Here is a 19,213-nt window from a genome sequence, read left to right as displayed (position 1 = left end):
AAAACTATTGAAATAAATAGTTATTTTTTTACAGAGACTATTAATGATTAATGACAAATAAAATCATGATGTAACAATTTATGAACCTAAAATAAATCACGTTGTACAATGACTCAGCACATTCCTACTTCACCTCCTACAACATCTACAGACCATCAACTTTCCTCCACCTGTGACTAACCTTAAGTTTTAAATCCCTGGTAAGAAACTAAACCAACATAAACACTATTTCTGGAAGAAAATACAGATTTTAATTGTGTGGGAACAGATTCATTTAACCACCAATGTACAGGTTAAATATGTATGTTTTATGTGTGGCAAGAAATGAGTAATTAGCATGTGTTGATCACATGATCATGTTTTATTATATTCATGTTACTTTTTGTAGACTTTCATATACATTAACTATAAAAATCTTCTTTATAAACATTGTGTTCATATAAACTGAGATGTGTAAGAATTTAAAGATAAAGATACTGTTTTATTTCTTGATGTTAATTTATTTTATTTTAAACTGTTTTCAAGTTTCCATTTACATGATCAATATAAATCACATTAAATCAAACATTATTCTATATAATTCTAACTGTATATAATGTAATCCACTGTATTGTCTTCATAGAGAAGGTATTTATGGCTCCAGGAGGACTTTAATCCAGGTGAGATGAGGTTCAATGGTTCCTTGTAGAGTAAAGGTTACAGACCCCTGACCAGGGGAAGAGGGTTAGGAGACCCCACTATCAGAGCTGGACCCTCTGAATTTAATTCATGGTGAAACAATGCAGATGCTAAGTTAGTTATGTTACTGTTAACTTCATTCATGTACAGCATTTATGTAAAATAAAAAAAACAGAATAAATGTAACATGTTATGATTTAATGTTATTTAATTTGTTTTTGTTACGTCTTCTTTTAAAATGATATAAAATAAATGACCTGTTATTTCAGCCACTGATTGTTGCAGAAAAACTTAATATTGACACTAAAACATTAAAACATTTAACAAATATATCTCAAGTCATTGTCAATCTTTACTTCATATAAAACTACAGTACGTTAGTTAAGTCTATTATTCATTAGCATGTATGTCTATGCACATCATCAAAAAAAGGGTGTGACCAAATTCTGTGCTGGTGGCAAAATGCCATCACTGGAAAAGTTAGTGTAGAGCCCTGCACACACACACACACACACACACACACACACACACACACACACACACACACACACACACACACACACACACACACACACACACACACACACACACACACAGCAGTCGCGTTTTGAACGCACCTTATACAAACCATGCGTAAACAAACAGATCAGGAATTTAGAAAATTGAAAAAACGAATAGAAATTCAAGCATCTTCGTAACGGTTCCGGAACTGGACGGTAGGAACTGGTTCCTATTTGAAACCAGTTCTTGGTGCCCAACCCTACTGATCTGAGGTGAGTTTTTTAATAATCAGCTTTATTTATAGTCATTGGTTCTACATCCAACTATAAAATGACAAACAGCTTCATGCTAAGCTAGAGATGCTACGTAGAGGTGTACTGCTGCTGTTAGCATGTGTAACACTGCTGTAACACACACTACACACATATAACACACACAGCTACACAACCACTCCTTTCTATGTTTATTATCATCCATTCACCTCCTCATCATTCATTCCTGAGTTAAATTCACACCAACAGTGGTCCTCACTATCGGTGAGCTTGCCCCTGTTCCCTGTTACCATGGAGACGGAGAGTGAGCCTTTTTAAAAAAAACTTCACGTCTCGAGCCACTTTTTTTTTTACAAAGTTCTGTTTTCAAGCACCAAAACGTTGTTGCCGTGGAAACGGACAGACAAAACGCTACAAAACTTTTATGTTTTCACTTGAAAACGCTGAGGACCCAAAGGATGTGAAGTCAAACGCAGCATAAACACAGTGGGTTTACCAGTGGGAACACTGAGGACTCACTGGTAGTGAGTGAATGAATTGAAATGATCCAGATCAATGTAATGAGTGACTCAGATTCACCAGATCCATAGCGTGAGTTGACTTTAGCAGCACTAGCATAGAGTAAGCAGGTCCTATGATGGTCACGGTACATCTGGAGACTTTATTTAAAGTGTGTGTAAGATGAATGAGGAGCAGAGGAGTCATATGACTTGTTTGAGAGCAAATGACTTGTTTGGCAGAAGATGACTTGTTTGGGAGCAGATGAAGAGTTATGAGCAAATAATACAGCTTTGTCCTGTTCTGGTTTTTCTGGCTGCCTTTGAAGCAGATGGTGCTTTATGTTTCCCTCTGAATCAGAGGAATCTGGTTCTTTCCTTCCACTCCTGCTCACCAGGGAGATGTTGAATGTTGGATCTCTTCATTTTATTGTTTCACCTTCCAAGTGCCCCGAGATGACCTGATCCTACGCAGCGCTGCAGAAGCAGACGTGGACTGTGTAGTATCATGTGAAACGTATAGTAAAATCATACCCGTGTCCCTTTAAGAACAGTCTAGGTACCGTATTTCATGGACATTAAGTCACTGTGTTTCATTTCAAACTGAGGGAGTGACCTGTCTACAGGAGCGACTTATCTGTGCTAAATACAAACACAAATGTTTAAATATAACATTATAAAAATAATCACCACAAGTTATCAAAGCAGCATATTAGCTTAGCCCAGGTCTGACTGGTTTGTACGCAGGACAGGGGGCGGAGCCACAGCCTGAACAGTATCAGTGGATCGATACGCAGGCCGAGCAGGTGTTTGTAGATGAATGCAGTGAACCAGGGTCTATCACAGGGATACATTCAGGAGTCAGTCTCCTCCTCCAGCCAGTAGTGCTATGTGTAAGAAAAGAGGCTGAACTACAAACCTGTGTTTCAATCATTTTCCTCTGATTATGTCACATATTTGCCCAAAAATAAATAAATATTTGTTCCAAAATCAAAGAGACTGAGCTGAGCTTTGGCAGGTGGAACCACAGCGCATCATGTTCATCATCACAGCTTTGTACGATGTCTTACCGAGCCAGCTCACCTCCATCTCTTTGCACTGGGAGAGGGTCACCCAAGCACATCCTCACTGGTGGGGGTCGCTACCACTGACATGACAATGTGCTGAAGCCATCTCCAAGGCCGTAACCCACAACAACGGACTCGGAGCTAGGGCTAGACTTAGGTAAGCAACTCAAGTTACCACACCACATCACAACATCCTTAAGGCTAGACATCGTGCTTTTTTCTGTCTCTGCAAGGCAAGAGCTTATGGTAGAACCAACCATTTCATGGGAGGATACGAGTCGTAGTGGTCCAAATACCAGGAGGTGGTGGAAGGGAAGGTCTTGGAAGACACGCCGTGAACCTATAGAAGTGGGGGTGGAGGCTTCGCTGGCTTGGCATCACGGGGAAAGCGTTGAGGAAATCCATAAAGAACATCATGAAAGCTGCTGAGAGAGGCTCTGGTTTGGATCAGGAGGAGCATCAATGGGAGACTGCTGCTGGGACACAAACCAGGACTTGATCAACTCTGGCTGGGTCACCTGAGAAAGGGGGAATGATGATCTCAGGAACATCACTGAGCATGTGACTCAGAGCATCCTATAGGATGTATCCTTCACCCTGATTCTGGGTCAGTTTAAAAAATGGACCTATAATAATAATAAAATAATAAAAACAATAATAATAATAATAATGGACCTATGTTCAGCTCTTTGACCTGGTTCTACACCACCTCCTGCTGGTGACTTTGTGCATTACATGCTGGAGTCATATGTTCAGTTTGACTTCCTGTTGCAGCACAGCTACAAGATAGAAATGTGTTCAAAGCCTTTAAAGTGTGATTGATGGTGCCATGATCAGGTTTATTACTGCACATATCTGGGAAAGAGCAGGTTTGGATCTTGTAGGAGGTTTGAGGTTGAGTCTTTCCAGCTCTCCTCTTCACAGCCTCATCCTTTGAGAACTTTTCCCAGCATGTTTATGTCCTGTGAACCGTTCCTCAGCTTCTTGGTTTGTTTTCTGTGGGTTGGTGAAGTAGACGGTCGTCCCAGAGGAAAGACGCGGTCATTCCTCAGTGTGTCTCTGGTCAGTCGAGGTCACTGTGGGACACCAAACTGTCCTCAGTGGAAAATCACACCAGAATATTCCCACATCTTTCCTCTAGTAAAACCCTGCAGGCCTTGCCTTTGTTCAAGGCCGGCGTAACGTTGTATTTATGATACAGTAAAAATCTTTAACCCTTAAAATCCTTTTATTTTCTAATCCAGCTCAAACAGCAGTTGGTGTTAAAGTTGAGGACTTCCAAACATTTGATGGACCTTTGTGCACAGACTGACTCTATTAAAGCAGTTCAAACCAATACTGGCTTGAACTCTCAGTACCGTCTGTAAAGACTCCATAGCACAGACGGTCTCACATGTTTGGGTTAGCTTAGCACGTAGCGACGCTCTGCATCTATAACTGAAACCACTAATCTAGCTGTCAGTTGTCTATGCTGTGATTATATGTGAGGTAATGAGTCTCACCACACAGTCACATGCTCTAAAATAAACCTCAGAGCCATGCCCTCATTACTGCTTCAAAGAAGAATATTCTCTGCTCCACGGTGACCTTTGACCTTTTTTCTCACACACTCACCTCTGATCAGTCACTGATCTATGATTATACACAGTATTAATACAGACTGTGGACACAAACAAGTGGAACTGGAGGCTACGTTCCAAGCTAACCCAAACATGTGGGACTGGTTGCTATGTGCTAAGCTAACCTAAACATGTGGTACAAGGTGGCGACGTGCTAAGCTAACCCAAACAAGTGGGACTTGACCCTGATACATATAAAGCTACAAGCTCGATCGTGGTTCTCTCTGTTTCCTGCGCAGCAAACGACTCTAGATACAATGAGAACTCTGACTTCCTGACTCCATTGTTTTTATGGCGTTTACCAGGACCCCCTATTCTTTGTCACAATGCTGGTCTTGTGAAAACCAACAACATGATGAGGGTTTTTTTGTCTGTAGCTGCCCTTAGAATCTTTATCTCTTCAGCGACCTCTCGTCGACTCCTTTTTATGATGTGTGTGTGTGTGTGTGTTTACACATTTACTAAGTCTAGTTCCCTCAAGAATGGTTCTACTCTAGTGTTCAGATTACATATAAGCTGACAATGCTTAACCCTTTACTCCTACATTCAGTGCACTATAATCTGACAGCATCACTGTATGATTTAACTCTATCTCACTTTGGATAAAAGTAGATAGACTATAAATAATAGAGATTAGTAATGAGGATCTGATGTTTTATTATCATATGTAAACATGCTAATGATAGGTGTATGACAGAAAAGTAGTGGGTGTAGTTTGTGTTCTAAACTTTTATAAAGGGTTGCTGCTGCCTTGCTCAGAGTGCGTGGCTAAGCCAAACAGATGTGCTGAGTGCTCAGTGCCATCACCATGAGCAGCTCATTCAGGCCTCACAGGGTTAAAACACTCAAAGGGTGTCCAGGTCGCCATTAATCTTCCCTCCTGACGGCCAGTTTCCTGCGAGTCTGAAGAATCCAGCACGGCGTGGTTTCTGTGGTCAGTCAGGATGTGAAGTGTTTGATGGAAGGCAAAGAAAACATCAACACAGATCTGTAGCTGTCTGAACCAGCCAGAAACGAGCGAACGCTGAGCTATCGCTGTGCTTCCTACAAACATGAGGACAAACAACTTTTTGTGCTTTAGCAGCAAAACTCATTCAGGTTGGACTGGAGTTCCTTTACAGTCTCAGAGAAAGATATTTACACCATGCCGACAATACTGCTACATGTAGACGCTTTTTGATTTTTTTTTTCAGACATTAATTGTAGGAGTAGATGTTGTTCTTTACCTTTTTCTTGACAGTTTCGGCATTGTCTCGAACAACATCTACTCACTTACTGTCTGGAAAAAGAACCAAAAAACGTCTACAGTAGTAAGAAGACATGATGAACATTTTGGACCAATGCTGCTACATGATAAGCTAACTTAAACATGTCTGACTATGGTCGCTATGTGCTAAGCTAACAATCACATCTGACTATGGTCACTACGTGCTAAGCCAACCCAAACATGTGGGACTGCTTGCTAGAGTGTAAGCTAACTAAGCATGTGAGACTGGTCGCTACATTTTAAGCTAACCCAAACATGTTTGACTTGTTGCTATGTGCTAAGCTAACCATACACGTGGGACTGGTCTTTGTATGGAGTTCCTTCAGTCTCAGGAGGACATGTTTGCAGGAATATGAAATGGCTTCTGCACAGACTTTTATAAAACCCTCTGCTTTACGGGACAGTGTCTTCTTCTCGTGTCAAAGCAGGTGAAGGTACTAATACGTGCTGACATGAATATTTCATGAAGGCCAGTGGAACTTTTACTTGCCTGTGTTTGACCTTCCCAGGCTCACAAATATTTTACTGGCGCTTTAGCACTTTTACCTTGACCTGTTTCACGTGCCTAACCTAAAGCTATGAAGTGCTCATACCCCCAACTTACAACACATTAAAAGGTTCGTTTAACAGTTTAAGACTCTGAAGTTGTAGATGTTGATGCCTCCAATAACTAATGATTCATAAATTATACATGACTAATTATTGAGGTATTGCTGTATTTGGTAGTGCATACATGTGTAAGTGTAGTGCTAAGCATTGCTGCATGACATGGTGGAGCCTCAGCAGAGGAGCTGAAGAGCCACATGTGGCTCGCGGCCAAAGGTTAAGGACTATTTAAACTGGGTAGATGTTCAGCTGACATCAAGTGAGTGCAGGTCATTGCTCAGAGCTACACTACATAAGGAGACGAGCCGTCTCCGTGGCAACCCTTAACTGTGATGTGGCCGTAAAGTCCGCCCCCGGACCAGGATCCGTATTTCTAGAAACTCGTCATGAGTTACGAGTCGCTGAAGACCAGAGGGAAGTGGCGCACTCAGCAGTTCTCCCTCTGGTTCTCACCATTAGCACGAATGGGCCGGGCCAAAGTATGTGGTGTCCCACTGAGTGCAGAGACCAGGACGTGGGTTTGCACTGGAGCCTGGCCGTTCCTGCTTCCTATCAGTGACAACAGGCATTAATCTTAGAGCTGGACTCGGCCAAGCGTGACTCCGGTGAGGAGGGAGAAACCCCTGCACTCACACAAAGGCTGGATCATTATCCTCCACATCAGAGCTTCTCAACACGTGGGTCCAGGTTTACAGGCCTGGGCCTGTGCCAATGAGGAAAAATGTAACAAACAAAAATTTACACTTTCTAGACTTCTTACATCCCAAAAATCACAGCTTCAGAGCTGCATATGATTGGCTCTGGAGGGACTACAAATCGACCAATGAGGTGTCAATCAAAGGAGGAGGAGCTGCTGAACAGCTGGTTTATAAGCCATAGTCCAACATGTTAAATTAGCTTAGCATGTAGCAGCCAGTCTCAAATGTTTGGGTTAGCTTAGCATGTAGCCATCAGTCCCACGTGTTTGGGTTAGCTTAGCATGTAGCAACCAGTCCTACATGTATGGGGTAGCTAAGCACTTAATAATGATAATAATAATAATACATTTTATTTGTATAACACTTAACATTTGAAAATCTCAAAGTGCTACAGAGTTTCAAAGAATAAAGGAATTGTTAAAACCTAAAAAACGAAAGAAAAAGAAATTAATAGAAGGTTTTTTGTAAAAAGATGAGTCTTGAAGCTGATATCTGGAGTTTCTGAGAAGATGTCTCTATGTCCCGCCCTCAACAGCTCCACTTCCTCCCCCTGCCTCTGCAATCTGTCAGATGCCACGCCTCTACTTTTCTGCATGCGCATCACGGAACATAACAAAGTTACATCAGGTCACATTGATTTATGTCTATGGGTCAGGTTAGAGCAAAAATCATATTTACCTGTTTGCTGTTGTTTCCGTGCACAGTTCCACATTCACTTTGATTGACAGCAGACCTCCAAAGGGGCGGGTGCTCAAATTAATAAATATTACCGCTACATATCATGGCATCTTATCAGACAGTTTCATATGTATAACAAAAGTAGTAGGCATGGGATATGAAAGACATTTTATTTTAACAGAATATATAAAACAAACAATTTGTTGCACAAATTTTAAACCAAATGTTTTCATTCAAAATGAACTGAATTCTAAGATTATCTATGATTTATGATCTTACTGGTACTGCTGGGCTGAGGAGGAGAGGGAAATATTAAGGACTGGGGAGGGTCATAACCAGGAAATAAAAAAAAAACATTCATACCAAATGCTTAGCCAGACTTACAGTACAGGACAGTAGAACATTCTAAACACTAGCAGCAAACTGGAACATGGAACTGTAGACATAAAAATGTTTTGTCCTAATAAAGATTTATTAACATTTATAATCAGCACTCTATTGATCACCTCATTTTATGATCTGACTTTATGTATTTCATCACCTGTTTACAGTTTATTCTTTCCCTCTTAAGTATTTTCCTGTGCTTTCTACTGTTTGTTGTTCATTCTCTGATCCACTGATGTACAGTGTAAACAATTCATAAATCCTCAGTGTATCTTCATCTCAAAACAACCTTTAAAAAACCATGTCTTAATGTTATCTTTGCTGTTTTTAACCCAGCTGGTCAATGATCTACCTCACATAGATCCTTCTGTTAAATGTGTTCCTCTTTGTGTGACATCTTTGAACTAAAACATGAAATAAATATATTTAACAGAAGATATATTTAAAAAAGAAAAATGGAAGTGTCTAAGTAGAGTCTATTGAACAAACACACAAACTAAAACATCATCTTATTCATATCATATACTATATGTAAATCATATCCATTCAACATGTATGATTTGGTTCAGGATCATTTTATAAAACCATGTAGTAGGGCTACACCTAACAATCACATGATTAAAGTATATTATTACGCAAAGTAAAACTTTCATAGGAAATGACATTAGACTTTTTAACTAAACATGAACTATGTATTTTCATGTTGGGACAAGTTATAAATAATGTAAGTTTTAATAAAATTAAAGTGCTTTATATTTTCAGATAAATCTTATTACATTAGTAACACAGTGGACTCATCAGTGAGTTATAATTATAATAATAATTGTCCCATAAATAAAGATAGAAGTCGTTACGTCATGTTTTCTGGTTGTTTTTTTAAACGTGTTTAAACCAGTTTGTTCCATTAGACACTGAAGCTGTGGGAGCAGCAGTGCTGACACTTACTGTAACGTGGGAGTCCCTATCTTTAACTTTATTAAAGTCATTGATTAAATGGTCCCAGCCTGACTATCTAATAAATAAAATAACTTACACAACAGCATTTACGTTAGAGCCAGAGAAGCTGAAATGTAACCTGGACTCTCCACTGGGTCCTCAGCAGGTTGTGGTGGCACTGGGCAGCCAGATTGGTGAGGGGCGGAGCATCAGATAGAGCTCAGGTCATGTGACGCAACAGTAGAAAATATGTTACGCTATTTATTCCTAAATTATATTTTTGAAGTCATTTATTATATATGAGGGGCAAAAAAGAGAATATACATATTTTTATTCGTTAATAAAACAATAACAAAAAACACCTTGACAAAAAGGGCACTTAGGTCAAAAGGGACAGGAAGTAGAAGCCTATTGGCTGTGTGCACTCAACGATGGTTTCTATGTGTATAGGGGTTTATAGAAGGAAGGAGGGGCTTATATACATTAATGTATATGAATGACCACCAGCAGTAAAACACTAGTTAGATATTTTTATGTATTTCAAAAGACATAAACATAGATTTCTTAGAAGCTCTGGATATCAGCTTTAAGGCTTTGTGTTTATTTAATATACTTACAGTTTATATACAAGTCAACATGTTGTATATTTACTGTTAATTTAACATTGTCTTTAAATTAGACATTAACATTTTATTTTATCATATATTTTATTATAATTTCTCATACTCACTCATATGGTTCTCTGATATTCACTAATGACTTATTAAACACATTTATTACAGACTTTACATTATTTAACACTTTATAAACAGTGTATATTTGTGGAGCTTGTGATTGGATGATTTTTCATGGTGACGTACGTGGTTCCTTCTGCTGTGGTAGACGTTAAAATATCAGTTATTAATCTAACAGAACGTGTAACTGTGTCACATCCTGATGGTCTTTATGAAGATAAACTCTATGTTATATTTTATAACATATTTACACCAGTTCTTAGTTTTTATCACCAGAACGTCTTCATTCATCATCTCTGTTCTGTTGTTTCTGAGTTTGTTGACGCTGTCAGCACTAATTTAATCTCATCTCATCTCATCTCATCTCATCTCATCTCATCTCATCTCATCTCATCTCATCTCATCTCATCTCATCTCATCTCATCTCATCTCATCTCATCTCATCTCATCTCATCTCATCTCATCTCATCTCATCTCATCTTGCGAGAACTGCCACTCAGGCCATTCTAGGTGGTAGTTCTCACGAGGCTCGTGACAGCGTTCAGTTTAATAAGGCGTCTTTTATTTATTATTACATTAAAATACGGGATATTTACGGGAAATTATTAATACAGAAGATGGTGGAAAGAGGGATAAAATACGGGAGTTTCACGGCCAAAACGGGATATTTGACAGGTATGATTCTGTTTCCAATCAGAGGTGGCGTTGCCATATAAAGGGGCGAGGCTAACCCTTTCCCTGTGTTCAATTAGAGGTGGCGTTGCTGTAGAAAGGGGTGGGGCTAACCCTATCCTGTGTCCAATCAGAGGTGGCGTTGCTGTGGGCTGCCCACCAGGTCCACCACAGTTCTGAGTACTACAACCTGACCACGGCGCTCAGACAGTCTGTAGCTCAGCAGTTCTCCTCCTGGGTAAGAGTCGCTCTATGAATCAAAGTAACGACTTTTGACCCTTTGACCTTTGACCCTGTGACCTTTGACCCTCTGTAGATCTTCTACCTTCCTCTGGCTCTGGCCGTCCCTCCCTCTGTGTTTGCTGTTCACATTCAGCTCAACCTCCTCTATCAGTTCTGGATCCACACAGAGGTACAACATCACCCCTTCATTAATCACAGCATCAGGTGATGTCACTTCCTGTCCTGCCCTCGACACGCCCACATTCTCCTATAAATGGTCAAATGAGCTCATGAGTGGTTTAACGTCCAGAGGAGCTGCTGACCAATGGGATTGTAGCTTCATCATGGCAGAAGGAGGAGAAGGTCAATTACATTTTAAATTACAATTACATCTTCAATTATCCACAATCAATTACAACTCAGTTATGATTATGGTGACTGGCATTTTTTCTAATTATAATTAAAATTAAAATTATTATTTTACCCTGAAAGTCAATTTAAATTACATTCTGGAATACTAAAGTTCAATTACAATTAATCACAATTACTGAGCCCTTAATAAATAACCCTTAATTAAATGTAACTTACCTCCTGTGTTAGCTTTCTGTTAGACATAAAATAAAAATAAAAGTGAGTCATAAGATGAGATTTAAAACACTCCACTGTGGGGGCTTTTTGGACATGGAGGGGCCCCGCCCCCCCTGGTTTTACGGTTTGTCTTAGGAACCTCAAGCTGGAGCTGGGCCTCAGACCTCAGGGTTCGCTGGGGTCGGTGAATCTGGATGAGGTCTGTGATGTACTGAGGGATCAGACATTTTAAAGCTTTAAAAACATTTTAAAATCAAGTCTAAAATGAACAGGAGCCAGTGCAAGAAGTAAGGATAGGGATGATACGTTCACTGTTAAAAGTTGTGCTGCAGCATTCTGGACTAACTTCTGTTACTGTAGTCCAGATTAAAAAAGCATACACGAGTTGCTCGAAAAGATTAAAAGATAAGAACGGCTTCACTTTGGTTAAAAGACCAAGGTGATAAAAACCCAATTTAAAACACCATTGATCTATTTATCAAGTTTAAACCCGCTGTCCATGGTGACGCCAAGGCTGGTGACGCCAAGGCTGGTGACGCCAAGGCTGGTGACGCCAAGGCTGGTGACGCCAAGGCTGGTGACGCCAAGGCTGGTGACTTTGGGATGCAAATAATTATTGAGTCATCCCAAGTCATTGATGATTGATCCAAATACCATGATTTCTGTTTTTTCCCTCATTGAATTTAAAAGAATTGTGGGCTGACCGAGCCTTGACGTCACATAGACAGTGGAGCAGGGGCGACAGGGGGCTGTGGGGATTCTCCAGCCGTTTTTAAGCATTTTGATGATTTTAAAGAGACACAGAATATTTTCTACTATGACTACTATCTTAAATCTGACATCAGCCTCTACTTTCATCAAAAAAAAAAAATTGTTTCTGGCTCGATTCGTTCTTTTGTAATCAGCTGTTGAATAGAGCAAGTTTTACACAAATCTTCAGTTTCAGAGCAAAAAGCTGAGAAAAAAGCCTTTTTGTAAAAAAAAAAACCCTGTCAGTGACTTTAAAGCTATTTTTTTTTGCTTTAGTGACAACTCTAACATCTGAACTTTGTTTCCTTATATAAAACATTAAAAAAAGCACTGACACCAGGCTTTTGATTTCAAAATTATTATTATTTATCTATCTGGTTCAGAGTTGAAACTATTTCTTACTGTATGTTGGCGTTCCTCCAACTTTCTATCCTGTCAGTTTGCACACGTAACTTCCTCTTCCTCCCGACATGCAGAGTGTCACTGCGTTCCCTGTTCTTTATTTTATTGTTTAATCTCACCATCGCCACACTATCCATGAGTTCCACACATGCTCTGGTCCAGTGTGCGCTGCTGGGAACGTCAACTCTGCACGTAGCATCATTTTCTGTCTCATAAATGCCTTTCCTCTCTCCCTCTGAGCTCTGCTGAGCGAGTATGATCTCTCATCCAAAGGTGCTGCTACCTCCTACATGTCACCTATTATTTTGCTATCTGGCTCACAGGCTGGGGTATTTTGTACTCCCCTCCACACCCCCCTCCTCCCCCTCCTTCTGACACGCAGGGATGACCCGTTTGGCTCGGTTAGTTGATGATTTTATCTCATTATCAACATTATCAATAATCCACTCAGGTCCACACATGTTCTGTGTTAGTATGTGGAGATGTGAGCTGCTGGATACGTCACAATATCACTCTGTAGCGCCATAATCTCACTCGTTCCTGCTTCTTCCTGCTTTGCTGGGTAGCATCAGTGGCTAATCTCTCATCTAAAGGTGCACTGCTGCCATCTTCAGGGCACAGTTGGTCACTACAACACCACACAGCTTAGATATTGATGAGGGACCTCCGCCAGGGTGTTTTCTAGTAATCCCCGTGAAAAAACGCAAATGACGAGTTATCTCGTCAATGGCACTAAAAATAGAGTTAAGAATAGATCTGTTCCTGTCCTTTATTACAGACGTATATAGAATAGATCTGTTACTGTTCTTTACTTTTTTTTTTACAGACGTATAAAGATGAGTTTATAGATGTATAAAACATAGATTTGGTTGATTAGATGTTCTCAGCTCATTTAAATGTTTTTTGTCTGTTAATGTGTTTCAGCTGATCAGTGACCTGGGACCTTTGGAGTGGATCTTTAATACTCCCAAACATCACCGCGTTCATCACGGTTAGCCCACACACACGCACACGCACACACACGCACACACACACACACACACACACACACACACACACACACACACACACACACACACACACACACACACACACACACACACACACACACACACACAATGAAGGAATATTTATGCTGCTTTTATTTTGAAGGTAATTCACTTCTTTTTAGCCCATTACAATAATGATGTAATCTACATAAATGCTTTCTTGACGCCGCTCATTTAATTTTTGTTCTTGTCAGTGTGTGTGTGTGTGTGTGTGTGTGTGGCTCTCCTCCTCCCTCCTGTGTCCACCCAGGTATTCCTCGTCTCCTGATTACCCTCTCTCTCTCTTTAAAGTGTTTGCCGGTCTTTTTCCTGCCTTTGACTTTATTATTGTAGCGTTACTGAGTGAGTACCAGCTGAGAACTTGCAATCTGCTCCACAGGGAGGAACATCTACTGCCTGGATAAGAACTACGGGGGAATCCTCATCATCTGGGACCGACTCTTTGGTACGATGGGACTTTATTGTTCCTCAACAGTTTCTTCTTCTACAAAGTCAGAGACTAGGAACAGGTGCAGAGAGAGTCATTTAAAACTAGAGCTGTACATCCCCATGAATCTGACCATACGATGTACGATACCATATATCCCGATACGAAACAACACAATATACAGTACATTGTGATATCAATAATTACAAATGTCAAGTAAAGTAAGTGGTTATAACTAACTGTAATTCAAAAACAACTGGTATGTTTATCAAACTGTCACTTTACATTTTTCTAAAAAGTTAAACTTTTGCTTATGCAGCAGATTCTGATTCTGTTAAATTGTTAAATTCTTTAATAAAAACTAACCACATACATCTATTAAAGTGTCCAGTATGTATTATTAAAATAAAGCTAAAGGTTGTAGAGGGATGATCTGATGGTGACAGTTAGTGACCAGGAGTTTACATGCTATGCTAATGTTAGCGACGTTAACTGTTTTTTAGTTAAAAAAATTGGTGAAATATTGCAATATATCACCTATTTTTTTTCCTTACACACTTTTTTAAAAGACCACAATGCAATTTTAAATGTAATAATAATGTGAGTGTGAGTGTGTGTGTGTGTGTGTTTTCAGGGACTTTTGCTCCAGAGTCTGATAAAGTTATTTATGGCCTGGTTTTTCCAATCAGGACCTTTGAAACTCTCCATGTGCAGGTTGGACACACACACACACACACACACACGCACGCACGCACGCACACACACACGCACGCACGCACGCACGCACGCACACACACACACACACACGCACGCACGCACGCACACACACACACACACACACATTGTGTGTATATTTGTGTGTGTGTGTGTAATTGTGTGTATATTTGATTGTGTGTGTAATTGTGTGTATATTTGATTGTGTGTGTAATTGTGTGTATATTTAATTGTGTATATATTTGATTGTGTGTAATTGTGTATATTTGATTGTGTGTGTAATTGTGTGTATATTTGATTGTGTGTGTATTTAATTGTGTGTATATTTGATTGTGTGTAATTGTGTATATTTGATTGTGTGTGTAATTGTGTGTATATTTGATTGTGTGTGTATTTAACTGTGTGTATATTTGATTGTGTGAGTAATTGTGTGTGTAATTGTGTGTATATTTGATTGTGTGTAATTGTGTGTATATTTGATTGTGTGTATATGTAATTGTGTGTGTAATTGTGTGTATATTTGATTGTGTGTGTACTTAATTGTGTGTATATTTGATTGTGTGTGTAGTTGTGTGTATATTTGATTGTGTGTGTAATTGTGTGTATATTTGATTGTGTGTGTATTTAATTGTGTGTATATTTGATTGTGTGTGTAATTGTGTGTAAATTTAATTGTGTGTATATTTGATTGTGTGTGTAATTGTGTATATTTGATTGTGTGTATATTTGATTGTGTGTGTAGTTGTGTGTATATTTGATTGTGTGTAATTGTGTGTATATTTGATTGTGTGTGTATTTAATTGTGTGTATATTTGATTGTGTGTGTAATTGTGTGTAAATTTAATTGTGTGTATATTTGATTGTGTGTGTAATTGTGTATATTTGATTGTGTGTGTAATTAATTGTGTGTATATTTGATTGTGTGTGTAATTGTGTGTATATTTGATTGTGTGTGTAATTGTGTGTATATTTGATTGTGTGTGTAATTGTGTGTATATTTGATTGTGTGTGTAATTGTGTGTATATTTGATTGTGTGTGTAAGTGTGTGTATATTTGATTGTGTGTGTAATTGTGTGTATATTTAAGTGTGTGTATTGATGTGTGTTGTAATTGTGTGTATATTTGATTGTGTGTGTAATTGTGTGTATATTTGATTGTGTGTGTAATTGTGTGTATATTTGATTGTGTGTGTAATTGTGTGTATATTTGATTGTGTGTGTAATTGTGTGTATATTTGATTGTGTGTGTAATTGTGTGTATATTTGATTGTGTGTAATTGTGTGTATATTTGATTGTGTGTGTAATTGTGTGTATATTTGATTGTGTGTGTAATTGTGTGTATATTTGATTGTGTGTGTAATTGTGTGTATATTTGATTGTGTGTGTAATTGTGTGTATATTTGATTGTGTGTGTAATTGTGTGTATATTTGATTGTGTGTGTAATTGTGTGTATATTTGATTGTGTGTGTAATTGTGTGTATATTTAATTGTGTGTATATTTGATTGTGTGTATATTTGATTGTGTGTGTAATTGTGTGTATATTTGATTGTGTGTGTAATTGTGTGTATATTTGATTGTGTGTATATTCAGTGTGTATATTTGATTGTGTGTGTATATTGTGTGTATATTTGATTGTGTGTGTAATTGTGTGTATATTTGATTGTGTGTGTAATTGTGTGTATATTTAATTGTGTGTTGTAGTTTCACTACTACTCCCACCTGTGGAAACGATCCAGACGCTACAGAAACGTCAGTGATAAGATCCTGACGTTCATCAACGGTCCCAGCTGGAAACCTGGGAAACGTCGTCTAGGAGACTACCAGGACAATCCTAAGGTTGGTTCAACATCTGCATGGAACGGATCCAGATGTTTGGAAGGATTATCAGTCCCACTAATACACACCACAGCTTTATGATAGAGGAATTGATTATAATCAATCATAATCAAAACATGATTTATGACACAAACATTAATATTATTAATAGAAACTGAAATTTCTACACTGAATATATACACACTGAATATATACACACTGAATATATACACACTGAATATATACACTGAATATATATACACTGAATATATACACACTGAATATATACACTGAATATATACACACTGAATATATACACTGAATATATATACACTGAATATATACACACTGAATATATACACACTGAATATATACACTGAATATATATACACTGAATATATACACACTGAATATATACACTGAATATATACACACTGAATATATACACACTGAATATATACACACTGAATATATACACTGAATATATACACACTGAATATATATACACTGAATATATACACACTGAATATATACACTGAATATATACACACTGAATATATACACACTGAATATATACACACTGAATATATACACTGAATATATACACACTGAATATATACACACTGAATATATACACACTGAATATATACACACTGAATATATACACTGAATATATATACACTGAATATATACACTGAATATATACACACTGAATATACACACTGAATATATATACACTGAATATATACACTGAATATATATACACTGAATATATACACACTGAATATACACACTGAATATATATACACTGAATATATACACTGAATATATACACTGAATATATACACACTGAATATACACACTGAATATATATACACTGAATATATACACTGAATATATATACACTGAATATATACACACTGAATATATATACACTGAATATATACACTGAATATATATACACTGAATATACACACTGAATATACACACTGAATAGATACACTGAATATATATACACTGAATATATACACTGAATATATATACACTAAATATATACACTGAATATATACGTATACACTGAATATATAAACACTGAATATATATACACTGAATATATACACTGAATATATACACACTGAATATATATACACTGAATATACACACTGAATATATACACACTAAATATATACACTGAATATACACACTAAATATACACACTGAATATACACACTAAATATACACACTGAATATATACACTGATTTTATATACACTAAATATATACACTGAATATGTACACTGAATATATACGTATACACTGAATATATAAACACTGAATATATATACACTGAATATATACACACTGAATATATACACTAATATACACACTAAAAATACACACTGAATATATACACTGAATATATACACTGAATATACACACTGAATATATATACACTGAATATATACACTAAATATATACACTGAATATGTACACTGAATATGTACACACTGAATATGTACACACTGAATATATACACACTGAAAATATACACTGAATATATACACTGAATATACACACTGAATATATATACACTGAATATATACACTGAATATATACACTAAATATATACACTGAATATGTACACTGAATATGTACACACTGAATATATATACACTGAAAATATACACTGATAATATACACTGAATATATATACACTGGAAATATACATTGAATATATATACACTGAAAATATACACTGATAATATACACTGAATATATATACACTGGAAATATACACTGAATATATACACTGAATATACACACTGAATATATACACTGAATATATACACACTGAATATATACACTGAATATATACACTGAATATACACACTGAATATATACACTGAATATATACACTGAATATATACACTGAATATATACACTGAATATACACACTGAATATATACACTGAATATATACACTGAATATATACACTGAATATATACACTGAATATACACACTGAATATATACACTGAATATATACACTGAATATATACACAGAATATATATACATTGAATATATACACTGAATATATACACTGAATATATATACACTGAATATATATATACACTGAATATATATACACTGAGTATATACACACTGAATATATATACACTGAGTATATACACACTGAATATTAGGGATGTAACGATTAATCGTAAGGCAGTTAAAAATCGATTCATAGGTATAACGATTCACATCGATGCTGTGAAAATTGAATCGCAGTACTTTTTTTAACCAGCAGAGGGCGCTACCCAGAAGTGTTGGCGGCGAGCGAAATCTGCTAATACTTTCTTTCTGGCCGCCTTCTACTCTTAAACATATTCATAGATGATTCATTACCCCTTTAGCACCGAAAGAATATCTGTAGTATTACGTGAATATCTGTAAAAGTCACGTTTTTCTATTAGCTCTGTCTGCTAGCATATCTTCTCTTCTTCACTGCAAGATATCTGCATGCCAACTGACCACTGTGTTACCAGCGCCCTCTGCTGGTTCAAACAAATATCTGACCTAAATACAGTGAAATGACTTTTTTTTTTTGTTTTGTTTTTTTAGTCCAATTGTTAAGG

The 19,213-nt window shown here is 37.3% G+C and overlaps 1 protein-coding gene across 2 annotated transcripts in view; it reads left to right on the top strand.

Annotated features, from left to right (window-relative positions):
- agmo (alkylglycerol monooxygenase) overlaps positions 1 to 19,213 on the top strand; it is a 72,147-nt gene that overhangs the window by 27,086 nt on the left and 25,848 nt on the right. For both annotated transcript variants that reach the window (XM_028442183.1, XM_028442182.1), the window contains exons 4-9: positions 10,744 to 10,847; positions 10,926 to 11,021; positions 13,496 to 13,562; positions 14,000 to 14,065; positions 14,682 to 14,761; positions 16,466 to 16,600. In XM_028442183.1, coding sequence (XP_028297984.1) covers positions 10,744 to 10,847; positions 10,926 to 11,021; positions 13,496 to 13,562; positions 14,000 to 14,065; positions 14,682 to 14,761; positions 16,466 to 16,600 — 548 coding nt within the window. The remainder of the gene's footprint in view (positions 1 to 10,743; positions 10,848 to 10,925; positions 11,022 to 13,495; positions 13,563 to 13,999; positions 14,066 to 14,681; positions 14,762 to 16,465; positions 16,601 to 19,213) is intronic.

Source organism: Gouania willdenowi, unplaced genomic scaffold (assembly GCF_900634775.1).
Source record: "Gouania willdenowi unplaced genomic scaffold, fGouWil2.1 scaffold_3_arrow_ctg1, whole genome shotgun sequence".
Classification (NCBI taxonomy): Eukaryota; Metazoa; Chordata; class Actinopteri; order Blenniiformes; family Gobiesocidae; genus Gouania; species Gouania willdenowi.
The sequence above is the reverse complement of the archived record's forward strand: the minus strand, read 5'-3'. Positions and strand labels throughout refer to the sequence as shown.